General features: G+C 44.8%; 1 protein-coding gene and 1 long non-coding RNA gene across 2 annotated transcripts; both read right to left on the bottom strand.

Moving 5' to 3' along the window:
• Nucleotides 1-1,949: 1,949 nt before the first annotated feature.
• LOC149704626 (uncharacterized) lies at nucleotides 1,950-5,320 on the bottom strand. Its single transcript, XM_089865726.1, has 3 exons — nucleotides 4,767-5,320; nucleotides 3,594-4,677; nucleotides 1,950-1,963 (listed from the first exon to the last, which is right to left on the bottom strand). The coding sequence occupies exons 2-3, from the start codon at nucleotides 4,081-4,083 to the stop codon at nucleotides 1,950-1,952; spliced, it is 504 nt and encodes a 167-aa protein (XP_089721852.1). The 5' UTR covers nucleotides 4,084-4,677; nucleotides 4,767-5,320.
• Nucleotides 5,321-6,220: 900 nt separating this feature from the next.
• Nucleotides 6,221-8,095, bottom strand: LOC149704627 (uncharacterized). The gene is made up of 3 exons (XR_016381622.1): nucleotides 8,014-8,095; nucleotides 7,600-7,725; nucleotides 6,221-6,574 (listed from the first exon to the last, which is right to left on the bottom strand). It is a non-coding gene; the product is annotated as an uncharacterized LOC149704627 (long non-coding RNA).
• Between the last annotated feature and the right edge of the window lie 13,658 nt (nucleotides 8,096-21,753).

Consider the following 21,753-nt stretch of genomic DNA (forward strand, 5'->3'; position numbering starts at 1 on the left):
ACCATCAACTCCGGACCCATTGGCGCAAAGGTTTGTGCAACTAAACTTACGATTTGCTTGTAATGTTGTTAACCATATTAAAATGGCGGGATTCCTATTCAATTAGTAATGAGGATTTGGATGCCATTTTGCAACCTTTTCTGGACGACCCCACAAATTTACCATCCTTTTCGACCATCTTTGGTACAATGAACATTATCTTTCTATTCCTTTAATGAAGAGGAATGGTTATTAATAGTAGGCATGTATGTTCTTAGATGCTAACGTTACTGATCCCGAGGATAGCTGCTCCGGTAGTGGCCCTCCAAAATCGGGTATTGCTGCACCAGAGGCAGAAGCAAGCTGCTCCACCAGTGAAGCACCAGAAACTTGTAAGTTTGATTGTAGCCTGTGCTGTACATTGGTGTTATTATCCCCGAACACAATGAAAGCAGTTACAGACATTGGAAATGTTCCTACTCTTTTCTGAAACATATCCAATACCAATGGCTTCTTTTGTTGAAACACTGGTTGTATTGGCTATTATGCACTCCGACCTATTAATAAAATAGGTGCGAGAAAGACAAACCCCAGTTACTTAGAATTGCTTACACGTGACAAGACAGATCGCTATTACCCTATGACTTCATGGTTGGTTTGTTTATAAACTGACTGTACGTATCTTATAGCTGAAACGCGAGCCAGAAAAAGGCCTCTCACGCACAAGGAGGAGATGGCAGCTTCAGCCAAAGCGTGCGCCGAGGCGGCCAAAGGTCAGAGGTTGGCAGCGGAACGTTTAACCGAAGAGACCAAACGTCAGAGGGTTGCGATCGAAGCGTCCAATGACACCCAGCGCCAAATCCTTCATGTACTTGAAGGTATAAACGAAAATTTAGCCTTTAGGCGTGAAACCGATCGGATGAATGCTCAGGCTAGGCTCATAGAAGCCGAAAACATTAGAACATTGCTAAGCCGATATCCAAATCCATCCAACCCTAATAACGAGTCGTAGTTATTTCCTAAGTTTAATTTTTTATAATTTGCATGTTAAAGCCACATGCGTACCTTATTATTTTCCTGTATATAGTTTTTCCATTGCCTTTTTTTGCTTCATGTACATTATTTATTGCCTTATTTAATTTATTTTGTTACTGCATGGTAAGTTCCCGTGCACTTTGGCCTTTAAATTGTTTCATTTCTTTATTTCTTGCATGCTAAATTCCCCGTGCACTTTGGCCTTTAAATTGTTTAATATGTTTATTGAATGAATTTGCTTTATTTCTTGCATGCAAAAAACCCCGTGCACTTTGGCCTTTAAATTGTTTAATATGTTTATTGAATGAATTTGCTTTATTTATTGCATTCTAAATTCCCCGTGCACTTTGGCCTTTAAATTGTTTCATTTCTTTATTTCTTGCATGCTAAATTCCCCGTGCACTTTGGCCTTTAAATTGTTTAATATGTTTATTGAATGAATTTGCTTTATTAATTGCATTCTAAATTCCCCGTGCACTTTGGCCTTTAAATTGTTTAATATGTTTATTGAATGAATTTGCTTTATTTATTGCATTCTAAATTCCCCGTGCACTTTGGCCTTTAAATTGTTTCATTTCTTTATTTCTTGCATGGTAAATTCCCCGTGCACTTTGGCCTTTAAATTGTTTAATATGTTTATTGCATGAATTTGCTTTATTTATTGCATTCTAAATTCCCCGTGCACTTTGGCCTTTAAATTGTTTAATATGTTTATTGAATGAATTTGCTTTCTTTATGTATTGCATGCTGAATTAGGCATGTTGCAACGGTTTCGACGTAAACTCTGTTGCAATGTGAATTTACTTTCTTGCCCTAGTGTAAATAGCTTGAGTATTATTGGTACGATATATCCAGCTAAGATGCTACTGATTGGCTTCTTCAGAATATACATTATTGAATATCATTATTGGTTGCATAATTATTGTCCTGGCTTTTCACAGCGTTTGCCCTATTTGCGACAAATTCATTATTTAATTAAACCTTCATTTATTACTTGCTCTATTTGGTATGAATTTATTACGTATTCTTATTTTATTTCAAGTCGTGCATAACATGCGTGGCATTTAACGTTTCTTAATATTTAATTTATTGAGCTTCTGTCCTTTGCGCTATTTAAGGTCATTGTTCACACTTAATATGCATGGTAATATACAGGGTGTTTCTGAAAAGTCCATCACAAATTAAGGGGCGTGTTTATGGGACCAAACTGAGCGGAAAGTACCAAAGAACATGGGGTGTACAACATTTTGTTACGGAGATATGGCCTTCCAAACATTCGCCCCTAAAACAAGGAAATATCCAAAAATGAGGAGTAACACTTAAGACCGACTAACCAGCTTGTTTAAAATTACTAGACAATTTCAATAGCCTTTAATCGAACAATTGATTTCTACCTTTACTAATCAGAAGCGTATAAATGAGTAGAAGTATGCCTACGGTGGTAATGTAAAATTAATCCCAAGTGACATGATGTTTCAAGATCTTCCCAGCACCAAGTAAAATGGTTCTGATTGAAGGGACTTTTATTAGCACAGCGTAAACAACGTTATTTTCAGGAATTAGTCCAAATGTCCACGGGCGGCATTACAAAAACGAGGCAGTCTTTCGAATGATACTTGGACATGTTGGAAGATCCCTGGCTTGTTCCTGTTATCTCAAACCGTAAAAAGCTACGCAAATCTTCATCATCACGGACAACACTCTTGTACGTTAGGTATGACCTTGAGAAAACCTAAAAGGACATCTCGAATGTATTTGAAAAACCCATCTCCAATTAAGGGGCGTGTTGTTTGTTTCCAACAGAGTAAACTCGCCCAGAGAACAATTACAATGCAGAGCCACGTTTCGGCGTTAATGGCCCACAAAGGTGGTCCCAAAAACAAGAACAAACTTTAATTTGTTTCGTTCAGTAAGTGTTTCATGTGTCATAGATAAAACGCCATGATTAATGCACGAAGAAAATGAATTTATTGACAAGTTTTAACATTTAATTGCAACTAGTTACAAAAATTGTTCAAAGTGTTCACCACCCGCGTTAAGGCACACATTAGCACGTCTTACAAATGATTCCCTTACACGTTGAAAAATGCCTGGAGTTTCGCGAATTGTTTGACAGCCGTGAATTATTCGTCGACGTAGCTCTTCAACATCGGGCACTTCAGTCTGATAAACTAAGTCTTTCAGGTGGCCCCAAAGAAAGAAATCACAAGGGTTCAGATCGGGTGATCGAGCAGGCCACTCCACAGGTCCACCTCGACCTAACCACCGCAAAGGGAAGGTCGCGTTAAGATAATTTCGGACCGCGATGCTGAAATGTGGTGGTGCACCATCGTGCATGAACCACATTCTGTTTACCAAACCTAAGGGTACGTCTTCGAGTAGTTCCGGTAAATCGTCCCGTAAGAACTGCAAGTAAGCCACACCGTTTAACCTGGGCTCTAGGAAATATGGCCCAATTAAATTGTCACCCACAATACCACACCACACGTTTAAACTGAATTGTACTTGGTGACTTCTAACGCAAGTTGCGTGGGGGTTTAGCTGGGACCATTGATGTTTATTATGTAAGTTAATAATACCATCCCGTGAAAAGTTAGCTTCGTCAGTAACCAACAAATCCCGTGGAAAATCGATATCGTTTACTTTAGCCAGAAACCACTGACAAAACGCCGTGCGTCGTGGGTAGTCCGCTGGATTCAAACCTTGAACTTTTTGAACATGGAAAGGATGAAACCGGTGGCTTCTGAGGATTTTCCACACGAGCGTGTGGTTTACGCCTAATCGGCGACCAACTTGGCGGGTACTTGATTCAGGCTCGTCCTCGAAAATGGTGAGAACTTCGTCTTCTACGGCCTCTGGGATGGCTCTCGCTCTAGGTTGAGGTCCAGCCGGTTGGATTCGTCCATCTTGCCTCAAACGTCTGTCCACAGCCTCGAACGTCAGTCGATTTGGTAGTCGCCTCTGCGGAAATCTTTCCTGATACAAGCGTACAGCTGCAGCGGCATTCCCCTCGGCTAGTCCATACATTAGGTGCATATCCGCATATTCGGCATTTGTGAAGAAAGGCATTGTAACAGACTTCGTTGAATTATGAGTTTAATAAAACAAACACATGTACGTGAAACCTCTTTTATTCCTTTCTTAAAAAACATAGTGCTCTGTTTTTTAAGAATAGGCGAAGTTCTCACTATTTTCGAGGACGATCAAAAAACAAGCAGCCGCCAATTGGTTTGCTGATTAAGAAAAAACCACACGCAACTTGCGTTAGAATTCACAAAGTACAATTCAGCTTAAACGTGTGGTGTAGTATTGTGGGTGACAATTTAATTGGGCCATATTTCCTAGAGCCCAGGTTAAACGGTGTGGCTTACTTGTAGTTCTTACGGGACGATTTACCAGAACTACTCGAAGACGTACCCTTAGGTTTAATAAACAGAATGTGGTTCATGCACGATGGTGCACCACCACATTTCAGCATCGCGGTCCGAAAACTTGTCAATAACATTTTCTTTGTGCATTAATCATGGCGTTTTATCTATGACACATGAAACACTTACTGAACGAAACAAATTAAAGTTTGTTCTTGTTTTTGGGACCACCTTTGTGGGCCATTAACGCCGAAACGTGGCTCTGCATTGTAATTGTTCTCTGGGCGAGTTTACTCTGTTGGAAACAAACAACACGCCCCTTAATTGGAGATGGGTTTTTCAAATACATTCGAGATGTCCTTTTAGGTTTTCTCAAGGTCATACCTAACGTACAAGAGTGTTGTCCGTGATGATGAAGATTTGCGTAGCTTTTTACGGTTTGAGATAACAGGAACAAGCCAGGGATCTTCCAACATGTCCAAGTATCATTCGAAAGACTGCCTCGTTTTTGTAATGCCGCCCGTGGACATTTGGACTAATTCCTGAAAATAACGTTGTTTACGCTGTGCTAATAAAAGTCCCTTCAATCAGAACCATTTTACTTGGTGCTGGGAAGATCTTGAAACATCATGTCACTTGGGATTAATTTTACATTACCACCGTAGGCATACTTCTACTCATTTATACGCTTCTGATTAGTAAAGGTAGAAATCAATTGTTCGATTAAAGGCTATTGAAATTGTCTAGTAATTTTAAACAAGCTGGTTAGTCGGCCTTAAGTGTTACTCCTCATTTTTGGATATTTCCTTGTTTTAGGGGCGAATGTTTGGAAGGCCATATCTCCGTAACAAAATGTTGTACACCCCATGTTCTTTGGTACTTTCCGCTCAGTTTGGTCCCATAAACACGCCCCTTAATTTGTGATGGACTTTTCAGAAACACCCTGTACTGTTTATTTGCTTTAAATTTTTGGGTTGTTGACAAAGCTTGCTTTTTATTTGTTGGCGTGCGTTCTATATTTTCATTGCATTTAATGCTGATTGTTATTTACTTTATGGCATACACTATTTGCAGTACCTTTACGAGTAAGAAAAAGGCGACAGATAATATATTGCGTGCACTCTTTACACGCTCACCACCGTTTACACATCTCTAACTGTTAATTTATTGATAGCTCTTATTCTCCAATACATGGAGCAAGTTATTAATTATGTCTTATCTAAGCGTTTACTTTAAATGTGTGCTGCCTCCACTGCAGTGTAATCGGTACAAACTCATCAATCCTTTCCTAAGAATCTTTGTCGACCCGTATAGTTATGTGAGACTACATGGGTTAAATGTACCCATTGTGGAATGAAGGTGTAACACGTTGCAGGTGAACTGCAACGCAACGGGCACTTAAAAGACAGCAAGGGGAGTTTCACGTGCGTGCGATATTACTTCTTATGTAGGTCCAAATTGAGAATAAAACAGATTTGTGCATGTTACAGGACCAGACAGACAAGACTGTAAACCATGGAAACTGTGCCTGGGCAGATTCTTTTTTCATGGAGATCGACTCAAATCTTGTCATGGGTTGAAGGATGCAATGGTTCATCTAGTAGTTGGTTCCCATCGTCAGTGGTCTTCGAATGACGTAGTTGTATAGGTGTGGTGTCTGGTTGACCTTGCAGCCGCGGTACCCAATAGGCATGAGTGAAATGTAGTGTCGAATTAGATAAGACGCATTCTAGATGAGCGCAAGTTGTGGGCTGTGCTAAGGTCCTAACTCGACCGACTGTTATACGTGCTGATTGTTGAAGACGAAAGTCTAATTACCTTGTTTTTCTATGGCTCAGCCTCTTTTCAGCAGTCTTGTCATAAGCGGAGGTGCTATGCCATGATACAAGACAAAGAGTGCTAGTTGTGTGCTGTGATAAGGTCCTAACTCGAACGACTGTTATACGTGCTGATTGTTGACGACTAAGGTCTAATGACCTTGTTTTTCTATGGCTCAGCCTCTTTTCAGCAGTCTTGTCATAAGCGGAGGTGCTATGCCATGATACAAGACAAAGAGTGCTAGTTGTGTGCTGTGATAAGGTCCTAACTCGAACGACTGTTATACGTGCTGATTGTTGACGACTAAGGTCTAATGACCTGGTTTTTCTATGGCTCAGTCTCTTTTCATCACAGACTTGTCTGGTTCGTCACTCCTACACAAAAATCAGAAAGTTACACTTTTTTACATCCCAATATTATGTACATGTGTCACATGTGCATGGTAATCGGTTACAATATGTCGTTATGTCGATGATCATCAAGTGAACCCCAATATATCATTACTTTGTATGTTTCACATTTATCAGTATCTTTATAATCTAGGCTATAGGTTCTACCCTGTTATTTATCGTCCTTTGGGACACGTCTGAGCAGGGAAATTCACCACGGGAGTCAAAGGGGTTTCGTTAAATGTAACGTGCTTTTGGATAGGATTAGGACATACATTTTCGAGTATTAAGCTCACAACAAAAGAGGTTGAAAAGTTTTATTCCACTAAAAGTGTACCTGGAACCATTAATGGTCTTCTGCAGTAGGGTTTTTAAGGCCATCTTCAATCAACAGACAATTAGCTTTTCTAAGCATCTAGTATTGATTTATGCATGTTTTATTACTAAGATGTGTATTCAGTTCGAGCTAGTTATATTGTTGTAAGACCAAGTAAACGCTGGATTACAGTTATTGTCAAATTTCCCTCTCCCCCCTGCGACCTCCGTGTGGGCTCCAGGGGATGGTGTCAGAGGCCTTGTCGTGGCGAGGGGGCCCGAGCCTTGGCGCCTTATGCCAGGCCGCGAACTGTCTGACACCAACGCGTGACTAATAGCTGGCATACTACAGCTCAGGGGCCGTGGCCGACGTAGGCCAACGTATAGTTTGGAGTAAAACATATGAATGTCCCAAGTGTTTTAGTAAGTCCCGGCAACGAATAGTTCCAGGTATCTTTTGTATATTCCAATTATTCAATATATCTAGTACAGACGTTTCGTAATCCTATCCTGTCACAAAAATCATATACCCGAATGGGGACATCCTGAGACTTTCGATAATCCCTCAATTACTGATTTAGATGGGTTGTTACACTTCAAAGGCAATGTCTCGCTATGGTACGTAACATGTCTGGCAGAATTGACACGCTGTTGGTTTAACACGATACTAATGAAAAATAAATCAAAGCCCTTACATTCCAGATCAATCAAGGCTTGTCTTGTTCTCCTGCCTGCTTGTAGCAGCTCGTTATCATCATCAGCATCATCATCATCGTCGTCATCATCAACAGGGTTTCTTGCAACGTTTGGATTTGGTACAACTGCAATGGAATAGTTTTCTTTAAATCTCATGTTCCATACAATAATTAAAAATGTGTCTATTGAAGGGATCTTCCTGCAGGATGACCATTGCGAAGCCTTGGAATTATTATCAGACAATAGGGCACGTATAATTAAGTAATAGGAAATAAAAAACTAAGTGTTTGAAACCTAGGTGTATGAAGGCCATTGGTAGTGAATTTATTGGAAAATTGATGACTAAAACAAACACTGTCACTCAGTTGAGCATATGGCAACTAAAATAAACGCGATAATTAAACGTCATTTACCGTTTTCTGCAGGCATTGCTTCACCCAACAAGAAGTTGTGAAGGAGACAGCAAGCACTGATGATGTCGTTGACTTTCTCAGGCTTGTAGTACAACACAACTCCAGACGAATCCAAACATCAAAATCGCATTTTCAAAATGCCATTCACCCTTTCTATAACATTGCGACCTAGGTGACAAAAATGTTTACATCAATGTGTGTGCTCTATATAGCTCCTGCTTTAAACAAAAAGACTTAACAACAAATTGGTGCAATATTGAAGCCTTATATTATAGCCCTATATTATTGATGTAACACTATGTGGATTAATAAACATAAGTTACCTGACATGTGAACGGTCCCCTCGGGGCACCAGGCGAAACCCCGTTGTAATTAGCCTTCCACCCGGGTTGAGGACTACCGGGTGGTGACCTTTTACTTGCCTCATTACTCGTGGGATCTCTATGGATTCTCTAAAAACTAAAACTAATAACAAACCTGGGCATGGAGCCGGTTCTACCGGTACCCAGCCTTCTCTCAGGGAAGGAGGCAACTCCCAACCTGCTTCTGGGCGTGATGCTGCCTCTGGCAGCAACCACCCGCAATCGGCGGAAGGCCAAAAGTCACCTCCTGCTCCTCAATCGGGTTCTACCAGGTTGAGTGAGGTTAATAGGAGGCGCAAGGCCAACCGCCGAAGAAAACAATCCCAAAAAGATGGCCAGAACTCTACACTGGGTGCAGGAGATACGGGCCGAGATGGGACTCCTGTACCTTCGGGTGCTGGGAGTAACGTCTTGGGTACGGACTCTACGCCTGGTGCAAGAGAAGCTACCATCCTTTCTGGAAAGAGAGCTAGGGCTGAGGACCCTGATCCCTCGCCTAGCTTACAAGCTGCGGCGTCAAAGAAGACCAAGTCTTACTGCGACGTCGCTAGACAGAGTCCGACTTTTTGAAGGACTCTGATACCGAGAGGACCTACGCTCCTGTCACTAGGATGGAGTTAGGGGCCGAGGGTGCTGCTGGTGGAGGCGTGCGAGATACCGGTCTTGGATCGGGACTCCGCACTACCGCCAAGCAGTAGCCGGGGCCGCCTCTATTCCTTTGATATGAGCATCAAGGTGATCCAGATCAACCTGCATCACTGCAAAGCAGCCTCGGCAGTTTTATGCCGGAGGTTTGCCTTAGAGGGCCTGGATGTGGCCCTCATTCAGGAACCTTGGATTCATAATGGCAAAATCCTTGGTTTAAAGAATGCAGGTAATATCTCTTATGACTTTACCTCACCCAACCCCAGGGCGTGTGTTCTGACCAGGAAGGGTCTTGATATTCTTCCGCTTCCGAACTACCTCACTAGGGATACTGCTGTGATTAAGGTAATGCCCTCCTCTTTTGGAGAGGCAACTGGCCTTACCATGGCGTCCGCTTACTTTCCCCATGATGCCACGGGTTTCCCTCCACCACAGGAGGTTGTCGCTCTTGTCGACCGCTGTGAGAGGCAGGGGGACAGGCTCATTTTGGGCTGTGATGCCAATGCCCACCATGTCACGTGGGGCAGCAGTGACTGCAACAGACGTGGTGATGAACTGCTTGAATATCTGGTCGGTACGAACCTGCATATTCTCAACAGGCACAATGAGCCAACCTTTGTTACTTCTAACAGAAAGGAGGTCATTAATGTCACCCTGGCCACAGACAATATCAGTCTGTCGGTTTTTAACTGGCATGTGTCTAATGAACCGTCTCTTTCGGACCATAGGCACATCTGCTTCTCGGTTGCAGTCAAGTCAACTTCGGTTAAGACGGAACTGCGCAACCGCCGTCGGACCGACTGGTCCGGCTACAGGGAGGAACTTCGCCTCCTTCTCAGAGGTAATGCTCCAAAGCTTTCCTCGGTGCTGGAATTTGATTCGGCAGTTGATCTCATGCAACAAGCCATTATCGATTCCTACCACCACAACTGTCCAGCGAAGCTTGCCAGCCGGCCAAGGCTCGTTCCTTGGTGGAATACGGAACTTGGCAAGCTTCGCAAGCTCACTTGGAAACTCTTTAATAGGGCTAAGAGGACTGGGGACTGGACTATTTATAGACAGACCCTCAATAAGTATAATAAAGCCATCCGGGAGGCCAAGAGGAACTCCTGGAGGGACTTTTGCGGTAGCATCTCTGATGCCCCCGCTACTGCCAAAATCATGAAGATCCTGGCTCATGATAACACTCACCAGCTCAGCACCATCAAGGTGGCAGATGGTGAGTTTACCAAGTCAGGGACTGATACCCTTAAGCATATGCTTAAGGTACACTTCCCGGACTCCAAGGCCTATGACCTCACAGGCGCCGACGCTCCCCCCGTGCACTTTCGGAGAGCGCACAGGGCGGACTGGGGCATCGCCAATACTCTAGACTTCAGTGGGCTGTAAACTCGTTTCAGCCCTACAAGTCCCCTGGCCCAGATGGCGTCTTTCCCGCCCTCCTCCAGGAAGGCATAGACGCCATTGGCCCTCATCTGTGCAGGATATTTAGAGCCTGCATTGCTCTGGCGCATATTCCAGATGTCTGGAAGCGCTCGAAGGTTATCTTTATTCCCAAACCTGGGAAGTCGAGCTATCTTGAGGCTAAGGCATTTAGACTTATCTGTCTTACCTCTTTCTTCCTAAAGACTTTAGAGAAATTGGTGGACAGGTATCTGCGGGATGGTGTTCTTTCCCACACTCCCCTGTCCACTTTTCAGTTTGCCTATCAGAAAGGCAAGTCCACAGAGACGGCGCTTCATGGCATTTTGAACTGCCTTGACAGGGCCTTCGAGTTCAAGGAGATGTCTTTGGCTATCTTCCTTGATATTGAGGGTGCCTTTGATAGGGTCTCTAGTGATGTCATCCTTCGCGCTGCGGAGCGGTTTGGTATTGACGACACTTTGTGTTGTTGGATAAAATCCATGCTCACGTATCGCAGGGTGACGGCGTCTCTTCTCGGGGAAACCTTGGAGATCTCCACCGACCGTGGCTGTCCTCAGGGAGGGGTTCTTTCCCCTCTTCTTTGGTGCCTGGTGGTGGATGAGCTGCTGGGTCGACTCGGGGAGAGGGGATGTCACTGTTTTGGCTATGCGGATGACATCGCAGTGATTGTTACAGGGAGGTTCCCTACAACTATCGCTGCACTGATGAAGTCTGTCTTGCATGATGTTGAGGATTGGTGTGGGGGTGTTAACCTAACCGTCAATCCCAACAAGACTGTCCTTATACCGTTTACTCGGAAAAGGACTAATGACCTATTCAACGATATTTCCTTCTTTGGACAGGTTTTAAAGAAGTCCTCCGAGGTCAAATACCTTGGCGTGACTTTCGATGCCAAGCTTACTTGGAAGACCCACCTTGATCTGAGTATCAAGAAGGCCAAAATTTTATTTTGGCGTTTAAGAAGTTCAGTCAGCAAGTCCTGGGGCTTAAGCCCTAGCGCTGTAAACTGGATCTATACCAGGATCATCAGGCCAGTGGTCTCCTATGGAGCTCTTGTCTGGTGGCCCAGGGTTCGCCTTAAAACAGCCCAAGATGAACTACGCAAGCTTCAAAGGCTGGCGTGCATCGGTATCACGGGGTCCATGAGGACAGCCCCCACAGCTTCTCTGGAAATCCTTCTCAATATGCTTCCTCTTCACCTTTTTATTGAGGAGGAAGCTATTATGGGAGCCTGTAGGCTCAACAACCTCGGCTGGTGGAAGCCCAAGCATTGGGACTTCAGTCACACCAAGCTTTTCAGTGAGTACAGCAGTACTGAGCCATCACACGTGATGGTCTCAGATAAGTCTGTTATATCATACCACTTCGACAAGCCCTTCAGCGTGCACTTTCCCAGTCGCGCTGATTGGGAGACAACCCCAGTCCCCGGGACTGGGGGGGAGTCCGTCTGGTTCACGGACGGCTCCAAGACGGACTCTGGAGTTGGAGCCGGGGTCTACTGCTTGACCAAGAAGTTTGGTTTTTACGAGAGCCTTGGCAACTATGCCAGCGTTTTCCAGGCGGAAATCATGGCCATTTGTTTATGCGCGGATTTCTGCAACAAGAAAAACTATTGCGGACGGACGATTCAGATCTATTCGGATAGTCAGGCCGCCCTCAAGGCGCTAAATCAGTGCCTTGTCGATTCCAGACTGGTGCTCAGCTGTCTGGATCTGCTGGGTTCTTTGGCTGCCCGCAACAAGGTTCAATTGCTGTGGGTGCCAGGGCACTGCGGATACCTGGGCAATGAGAGGGCTGATATGTATGCCAAAAGGGGGGCTGAGGCGAAGTTCTTCGGACCAGAGCCTGCGGTTCCCATCCCCCATGGCATCATTCGCCATAGGATTCACTGCCGGATGTCTGCACTTCAACTGCAGCTCTGGCTTGACATGGATGGACAGAGACAGGCCAAGGAGTTTGTCCCGGGTCCTTCTATCACTAGAGCAAAGGAACTGCTTGCCCTCACTAAAAACAAAATTAGGCTGGTCACCAGTCTCCTCACTGGACACTGCCGGCTGAATAGACACCTGCACTTATTGGGCATCGTTGATGACCCACTCTGTAGGTTCTGCCGGGAGGTAGAGGAAACCTCCTCCCATATCCTCTGTAGCTGCGACTACCTCGCGGCCTTGAGGTTCGAGCATTTCGACATGCATACTATGGAACCTCACCAGTTCTCTACTGTCTCGGCCAACCGGATTCTCCGATTCATCGAGGCGACAGGACTCTTCGTAGTCTAACAAGCTCGGGGCGCACAATATACCCTTCAACAATAACAATAACAATACACTTCAAAGGCAATGTCTCGCTATGGTACGTAACATGTCTGGCAGAATTGACACGCTGTTGGTTTAACACGATACTAATGAAAAATAAATCAAAGCCCTTGCATTCCAGATCAATCAAGGCTTGTCTTGTTCTCCTGCCTGCTTGTAGCAGCTCGTTATCATCATCAGCATCATCATCATCGTCGTCATCATCAACAGGGTTTCTTGCAACGTTTGGATTTGGTACAACTGCAATGGAATAGTTTTCTTTAAATCTCATGTTCCATACAATAATTAAAAATGTGTCTATTGAAGGGATCTTCCTGCAGGATGACCATTGCGAAGCCTTGGAATTATTATCAGACAATAGGGCACGTATAATTAAGTAATAGGAAATAAAAAAACTAAGTGTTTGAAACCTAGGTGTATGAAGGCCATTGGTAGTGAATTTATTGGAAAATTGATGACTAAAACAAACACTGTCACTCAGTTGAGCATATGGCAACTAAAATAAACGCGATAATTAAACGTCATTTACCGTTTTCTGCAGGCATTGCTTCACCCAACAAGAAGTTGTGAAGGAGACAGCAAGCACTGATGATGTCGTTGACTTTCTCAGGCTTGTAGTACAACACAACTCCAGACGAATCCAAACATCAAAATCGCATTTTCAAAATGCCATTCACCCTTTCTATAACATTGCGACCTAGGTGACAAAAATGTTTACATCAATGTGTGTGCTCTATATAGCTCCTGCTTTAAACAAAAAGACTTAACAACAAATTGGTGCAATATTGAAGCCTTATATTATAGCCCTATATTATTGATGTAACACTATGTGGATTAATAAACATAAGTTACCTGACATGTGACGTTGGTTGTACCGTTGCTCATTCGGCGTTCTAGGTTGAAGAAGGGGAGTCATTAAAAATGGCTGAAGAGGATAGCCACTGTCTCCAAGAAGATATCCTTCAGGCATTTCATGATTCTTAAATCGCTCCAGCACGCCACAGAATCGCCAAATGAAAGCATCATGAGTGCTACCACCCCATTGAGCCACAACATCCGTGATACGGGTTTCGTTGTCACATATCTATAGCATGATAAAGGACTGTTAGTTGTCAGTTTGTCTATAGTTAGATAGAATTAGAATATCATTTACCAATTGCAAATTAATGGAATAATTTCCATGCCTATCAAGATAGCCATTGGGTTCCTCAGCTGGTTTTTTAATTAGGATGTGGGTGCAGTCAATAGCACCAAGAACATCAGGGAAAACGCACCTGGCTCTGAATGACGCCTGCAACAGTCGTATTAAATTTTAGAATTCTATTACACAATCTATCGTCTCAAACTAAATACCAACCTTGATCGCTTCCACTTCGGCATTTCCAGTGGGAAAGCGTATATAATGCGTCATCGTGGCATTGATTGCATCAGTAACTCGACCAATAGATCTACTCACTGATGGTTGGCTCATTCCATGTTCGTAATTGCTTGCAAGGCTGTGTTGGAAAGAGCCAGAGCCATAGAAAAGCAAGGTAACTAAGACCTCGTCTTGAACACTAAGCATGTATAAGCCTTGGGGGCGTTCTTTCAGTAGTTCCGGCGTTAAAATTTTGACAAGTGCCTCTACTTTAACCTTTGTCATTCGATACTGGCGCAAAAATTCAGCATCCGGCAAAACAAATCCATCTCCTCTAATCCTTCGATAAATTACACGTTCCTCTTCTTCTAAGGCAGCATCAGCCATCAAAACACCACCGATCGCGGCCATTGTAGGAAAGAGAATAAATGCTGTCGTCTGCTTTCGGTGCGTTCAGCAATGAAATGTAACCGAAATCCCAAACTGGTTAACCGGGTTTTAAGGTTGAACGAAAGCTCTTTCCACGTAGAATTGTTTAAAATTCCCGCCCAGCATCTGCCTGTTTTTTCGACCTAGCACGTCACAGAATCCAAAATAGTGACGAAAGCGTTTCCGCCACTCAGAAGAGAGAATCCAATTTCGCTCCGGACCAATGAGCGAGGAGAATCCAAGGGGGCGGGGAAGGCTAAGCCTGCAGAATACGGCGGCTGGTTTAGACTACTTTAACTAATATTGTAAATTGTTCTTTAAGGAGAGGTTGTAAAACCAAGAGGTTAATAAGGTTACAAGGTACAACAACGTTTAGTTCCCTTTTAGTTAACTGTTCTTTAAATTATAATAAATTTATTGGAACAGGTTTTCAAACAAGAGCTTTCTATAAATTAGTGCTGACGTTTTATCATATAGACATTCTGAGTACTACAGCCCAATTCTATGTTTGTACGTTACATTTCCTGGTATTGATTAAATTGATGTTTGAGCCATAAGCAATACGTACTCGAAGAAAGCGATTGTTTAAGGGGCGAAGGGCAGTAAAATGAATTCAGTTGGCCTTGAACAAGCGCAATCACCAGAAGACCGTGTAGTGGACAAGAACACGTTAGTGAAACGGAAGAAATCTGCATATTTGGCAGAAATTTTAAAAATAAAAATAAAAATTTTAAAAATTGCAAAATATCTGGCGTAAATATTAAAACTTTCGATGTCCATGGTATTTTTAACAATAAGACTAATTTAAAACATAAAGAGAATCACATGGATATAAACAAAAACTATTTTATTCGGGTGTAAATAATTCCGATAAAATACAGAGAGCTTTCGGCTCGAGAGCCTTTATCAATCTGCCGCCGTATTCTGCAGGCTTAGCCTTCCCCGCCCCCTTGGATTCTCCTCGCTCATTGGTCCGGAGCGAAATTGGATTCTCTCTTCTGAGTGGCGGAAACGCTTTCGTCACTATTTTGGATTCTGTGACGTGCTAGGTCGAAAAAACAGGCAGATGCTGGGCGGGAATTTTAAACAATTCTACGTGGAAAGAGCTTTCGTTCAACCTTAAAACCCGGTTAACCAGTTTGGGATTTCGGTTACATTTCATTGCTGAACGCACCGAAAGCAGACGACAGCATTTATTCTCTTTCCTACAATGGCCGCGATCGGTGGTGTTTTGATGGCTGATGCTGCCTTAGAAGAAGAGGAACGTGTAATTTATCGAAGGATTAGAGGAGATGGATTTGTTTTGCCGGATGCTGAATTTTTGCGCCAGTATCGAATGACAAAGGTTAAAGTAGAGGCACTTGTCAAAATTTTAACGCCGGAACTACTGAAAGAACGCCCCCAAGGCTTATACATGCTTAGTGTTCAAGACGAGGTCTTAGTTACCTTGCTTTTCTATGGCTCTGGCTCTTTCCAACACAGCCTTGCAAGCAATTACGAACATGGAATGAGCCAACCATCAGTGAGTAGATCTATTGGTCGAGTTACTGATGCAATCAATGCCACGATGACGCATTATATACGCTTTCCCACTGGAAATGCCGAAGTGGAAGCGATCAAGGTTGGTATTTAGTTTGAGACGATAGATTGTGTAATAGAATTCTAAAATTTAATACGACTGTTGCAGGCGTCATTCAGAGCCAGGTGCGTTTTCCCTGATGTTCTTGGTGCTATTGACTGCACCCACATCCTAATTAAAAAACCAGCTGAGGAACCCAATGGCTATCTTGATAGGCATGGAAATTATTCCATTAATTTGCAATTGGTAAGTGATATTCTAATTCTATCTAACTATAGACAAACTGACAACTAACAGTCCTTTATCATGCTATAGATATGTGACAACGAAACCCGTATCACGGATGTTGTGGCTCAATGGGGTGGTAGCACTCATGATGCTTTCATTTGGCGATTCTGTGGCGTGCTGGAGCGATTTAAGAATCATGAAATGCCTGAAGGATATCTTCTTGGAGACAGTGGCTATCCTCTTCAGCCATTTTTAATGACTCCCCTTCTTCAACCTAGAACGCCGAATGAGCAACGGTACAACCAACGTCACATGTCAGGTAACTTATGTTTATTAATCCACATAGTGTTACATCAATAATATAGGGCTATAATATAAGGCTTCAATATTGCACCAATTTGTTGTTAAGTCTTTTTGTTTAAAGCAGGAGCTATATAGAGCACACACATTGATGTAAACATTTTTGTCACCTAGGTCGCAATGTTATAGAAAGGGTGAATGGCATTTTGAAAATGCGATTTTGATGTTTGGATTCGTCTGGAGTTGTGTTGTACTACAAGCCTGAGAAAGTCAACGACATCATCAGTGCTTGCTGTCTCCTTCACAACTTCTTGTTGGGTGAAGCAATGCCTGCAGAAAACGGTAAATGACGTTTAATTATCGCGTTTATTTTAGTTGCCATATGCTCAACTGAGTGACAGTGTTTGTTTTAGTCATCAATTTTCCAATAAATTCACTACCAATGGCCTTCATACACCTAGGTTTCAAACACTTAGTTTTTTTATTTCCTATTACTTAATTATACGTGCCCTATTGTCTGATAATAATTCCAAGGCTTCGCAATGGTCATCCTGCAGGAAGATCCCTTCAATAGACACATTTTTAATTATTGTATGGAACATGAGATTTAAAGAAAACTATTCCATTGCAGTTGTACCAAATCCAAACGTTGCAAGAAACCCTGTTGATGATGACGACGATGATGATGATGCTGATGATGATAACGAGCTGCTACAAGCAGGCAGGAGAACAAGACAAGCCTTGATTGATCTGGAATGTAAGGGCTTTGATTTATTTTTCATTAGTATCGTGTTAAACCAACAGCGTGTCAATTCTGCCAGACATGTTACGTACCATAGCGAGACATTGCCTTTGAAGTGTATTGTTATTGTTATTGTTGAAGGGTATATTGTGCGCCCCGAGCTTGTTAGACTACGAAGAGTCCTGTCGCCTCGATGAATCGGAGAATCCGGTTGGCCGAGACAGTAGAGAACTGGTGAGGTTCCATAGTATGCATGTCGAAATGCTCGAACCTCAAGGCCGCGAGGTAGTCGCAGCTACAGAGGATATGGGAGGAGGTTTCCTCTACCTCCCGGCAGAACCTACAGAGTGGGTCATCAACGATGCCCAATAAGTGCAGGTGTCTATTCAGCCGGCAGTGTCCAGTGAGGAGACTGGTGACCAGCCTAATTTTGTTTTTAGTGAGGGCAAGCAGTTCCTTTGCTCTAGTGATAGAAGGACCCGGGACAAACTCCTTGGCCTGTCTCTGTCCATCCATGTCAAGCCAGAGCTGCAGTTGAAGTGCAGACATCCGGCAGTGAATCCTATGGCGAATGATGCCATGGGGGATGGGAACCGCAGGCTCTGGTCCGAAGAACTTCGCCTCAGCCCCCCTTTTGGCATACATATCAGCCCTCTCATTGCCCAGGTATCCGCAGTGCCCTGGCACCCACAGCAATTGAACCTTGTTGCGGGCAGCCAAAGAACCCAGCAGATCCAGACAGCTGAGCACCAGTCTGGAATCGACAAGGCACTGATTTAGCGCCTTGAGGGCGGCCTGACTATCCGAATAGATCTGAATCGTCCGTCCGCAATAGTTTTTCTTGTTGCAGAAATCCGCGCATAAACAAATGGCCATGATTTCCGCCTGGAAAACGCTGGCATAGTTGCCAAGGCTCTCGTAAAAACCAAACTTCTTGGTCAAGCAGTAGACCCCGGCTCCAACTCCAGAGTCCGTCTTGGAGCCGTCCGTGAACCAGACGGACTCCCCCCCAGTCCCGGGGACTGGGGTTGTCTCCCAATCAGCGCGACTGGGAAAGTGCACGCTGAAGGGCTTGTCGAAGTGGTATGATATAACAGACTTATCTGAGACCATCACGTGTGATGGCTCAGTACTGCTGTACTCACTGAAAAGCTTGGTGTGACTGAAGTCCCAATGCTTGGGCTTCCACCAGCCGAGGTTGTTGAGCCTACAGGCTCCCATAATAGCTTCCTCCTCAATAAAAAGGTGAAGAGGAAGCATATTGAGAAGGATTTCCAGAGAAGCTGTGGGGGCTGTCCTCATGGACCCCGTGATACCGATGCACGCCAGCCTTTGAAGCTTGCGTAGTTCATCTTGGGCTGTTTTAAGGCGAACCCTGGGCCACCAGACAAGAGCTCCATAGGAGACCACTGGCCTGATGATCCTGGTATAGATCCAGTTTACAGCGCTAGGGCTTAAGCCCCAGGACTTGCTGACTGAACTTCTTAAACGCCAAAATAAAATTTTGGCCTTCTTGATACTCAGATCAAGGTGGGTCTTCCAAGTAAGCTTGGCATCGAAAGTCACGCCAAGGTATTTGACCTCGGAGGACTTCTTTAAAACCTGTCCAAAGAAGGAAATATCGTTGAATAGGTCATTAGTCCTTTTCCGAGTAAACGGTATAAGGACAGTCTTGTTGGGATTGACGGTTAGGTTAACACCCCCACACCAATCCTCAACATCATGCAAGACAGACTTCATCAGTGCAGCGATAGTTGTAGGGAACCTCCCTGTAACAATCACTGCGATGTCATCCGCATAGCCAAAACAGTGACATCCCCTCTCCCCGAGTCGACCCAGCAGCTCATCCACCACCAGGCACCAAAGAAGAGGGGAAAGAACCCCTCCCTGAGGACAGCCACGGTCGGTGGAGATCTCCAAGGTTTCCCCGAGAAGAGACGCCGTCACCCTGCGATACGTGAGCATGGATTTTATCCAACAACACAAAGTGTCGTCAATACCAAACCGCTCCGCAGCGCGAAGGATGACATCACTAGAGACCCTATCAAAGGCACCCTCAATATCAAGGAAGATAGCCAAAGACATCTCCTTGAACTCGAAGGCCCTGTCAAGGCAGTTCAAAATGCCATGAAGCGCCGTCTCTGTGGACTTGCCTTTCTGATAGGCAAACTGAAAAGTGGACAGGGGAGTGTGGGAAAGAACACCATCCCGCAGATACCTGTCCACCAATTTCTCTAAAGTCTTTAGGAAGAAAGAGGTAAGACAGATAAGTCTAAATGCCTTAGCCTCAAGATAGCTCGACTTCCCAGGTTTGGGAATAAAGATAACCTTCGAGCGCTTCCAGACATCTGGAATATGCGCCAGAGCAATGCAGGCTCTAAATATCCTGCACAGATGAGGGCCAATGGCGTCTATGCCTTCCTGGAGGAGGGCGGGAAAGACGCCATCTGGGCCAGGGGACTTGTAGGGCTGAAACGAGTTTACAGCCCACTGAAGTCTAGAGTATTGGCGATGCCCCAGTCCGCCCTGTGCGCTCTCCGAAAGTGCACGGGGGGAGCGTCGGCGCCTGTGAGGTCATAGGCCTTGGAGTCCGGGAAGTGTACCTTAAGCATATGCTTAAGGGTATCAGTCCCTGACTTGGTAAACTCACCATCTGCCACCTTGATGGTGCTGAGCTGGTGAGTGTTATCATGAGCCAGGATCTTCATGATTTTGGCAGTAGCAAAAGTCCCTCCAGGAGTTCCTCTTGGCCTCCCGGATGGCTTTATTATACTTATTGAGGGTCTGTCTATAAATAGTCCAGTCCCCAGTCCTCTTAGCCCTATTAAAGAGTTTCCAAGTGAGCTTGCGAAGCTTGCCAAGTTCCGTATTCCACCAAGGAACGAGCCTTGGCCGGCTGGCAAGCTTCGCTGGACAGTTGTGGTGGTAGGAATCGATAATGGCTTGTTGCATGAGATCAACTGCCGAATCAAATTCCAGCACCGAGGAAAGCTTTGGAGCATTACCTCTGAGAAGGAGGCGAAGTTCCTCCCTGTAGCCGGACCAGTCGGTCCGACGGGGGTTGCGCAGTTCCGTCTTAACCGAAGTTGACTTGACTGCAACCGAGAAGCAGATGTGCCTATGGTCCGAAAGAGACGGTTCATTAGACACATGCCAGTTAAAAACCGACAGACTGATATTGTCTGTGGCCAGGGTGACATCAATGACCTCCTTTCTGTTAGAAGTAACAAAGGTTGGCTCATTGTGCCTGTTGAGAATATGCAGGTTCGTACCGACCAGATATTCAAGCAGTTCATCACCACGTCTGTTGCAGTCACTGCTGCCCCACGTGACATGGTGGGCATTGGCATCACAGCCCAAAATGAGCCTGTCCCCCTGCCTCTCACAGCGGTCGACAAGAGCGACAACCTCCTGTGGTGGAGGGGAACCCGTGGCATCATGGGGAAAGTAAGCGGACGCCATGGTAAGGCCAGTTGCCTCTCCAAAAGAGGAGGGCATTACCTTAATCACAGCAGTATCCCTAGTGAGGTAGTTCGGAAGCGGAAGAATATCAAGACCCTTCCTGGTCAGAACACACGCCCTGGGGTTGGGTGAGGTAAAGTCATAAGAGATATTACCTGCATTCTTTAAACCAAGGATTTTGCCATTATGAATCCAAGGTTCCTGAATGAGGGCCACATCCAGGCCCTCTAAGGCAAACCTCCGGCATAAAACTGCCGAGGCTGCTTTGCAGTGATGCAGGTTGATCTGGATCACCTTGATGCTCATATCAAAGGAATAGAGGCGGCCCCGGCTACTGCTTGGCGGTAGCGCGGAGTCCCGATCCAAGACCGGTATCTCGCACGCCTCCACCAGCAGCACCCTCGGCCCCTAACTCCATCCTAGTGACAGGAGCGTAGGTCCTCTCGGTATCAGAGTCCTTCAAAAAGTCGGACTCTGTCCCGAGGTCTACGTCTGAGCTATCTGGAAGGGATGGCTCTAAATTAATGCCAGCAATATTTGCTGCCAGCTCCCCACTCACGCTGGCTGCAGTGTTGCCTTCTTCTTCCGAAGCCTCAAGGGCATTCTGGAGAGGGTCCTTAGGCGCATTCAGGACTTTAAAAGTCCCGACATCCACGCCAGTCAGACCCTCGAAGCCGGCCTCCTTGATGGCCTCCATGGAGGAGCCATCAATTAAGAAGATCCAGCGTCTGGTGCTCTTCTCATCGAACGACTTCAGGCACCGCCAACAGTCGGTCAGAAACCGACCGTTGTAGGCCTTCAATCGCCGGAGAAGAGCCGCCGGATCAGTGGTGCGACGGTCCTTGGTCCGGAAGGACACCTTGAACGGCTTCGGGAGTTCACTGGCCTTCATTACT

This window comes from Phalangium opilio, unplaced genomic scaffold (assembly GCF_054372755.1).
Source record: "Phalangium opilio isolate 3A_F unplaced genomic scaffold, DU_Popi_V2 ptg000015l_1, whole genome shotgun sequence".
Classification (NCBI taxonomy): domain Eukaryota; kingdom Metazoa; phylum Arthropoda; class Arachnida; order Opiliones; family Phalangiidae; genus Phalangium; species Phalangium opilio.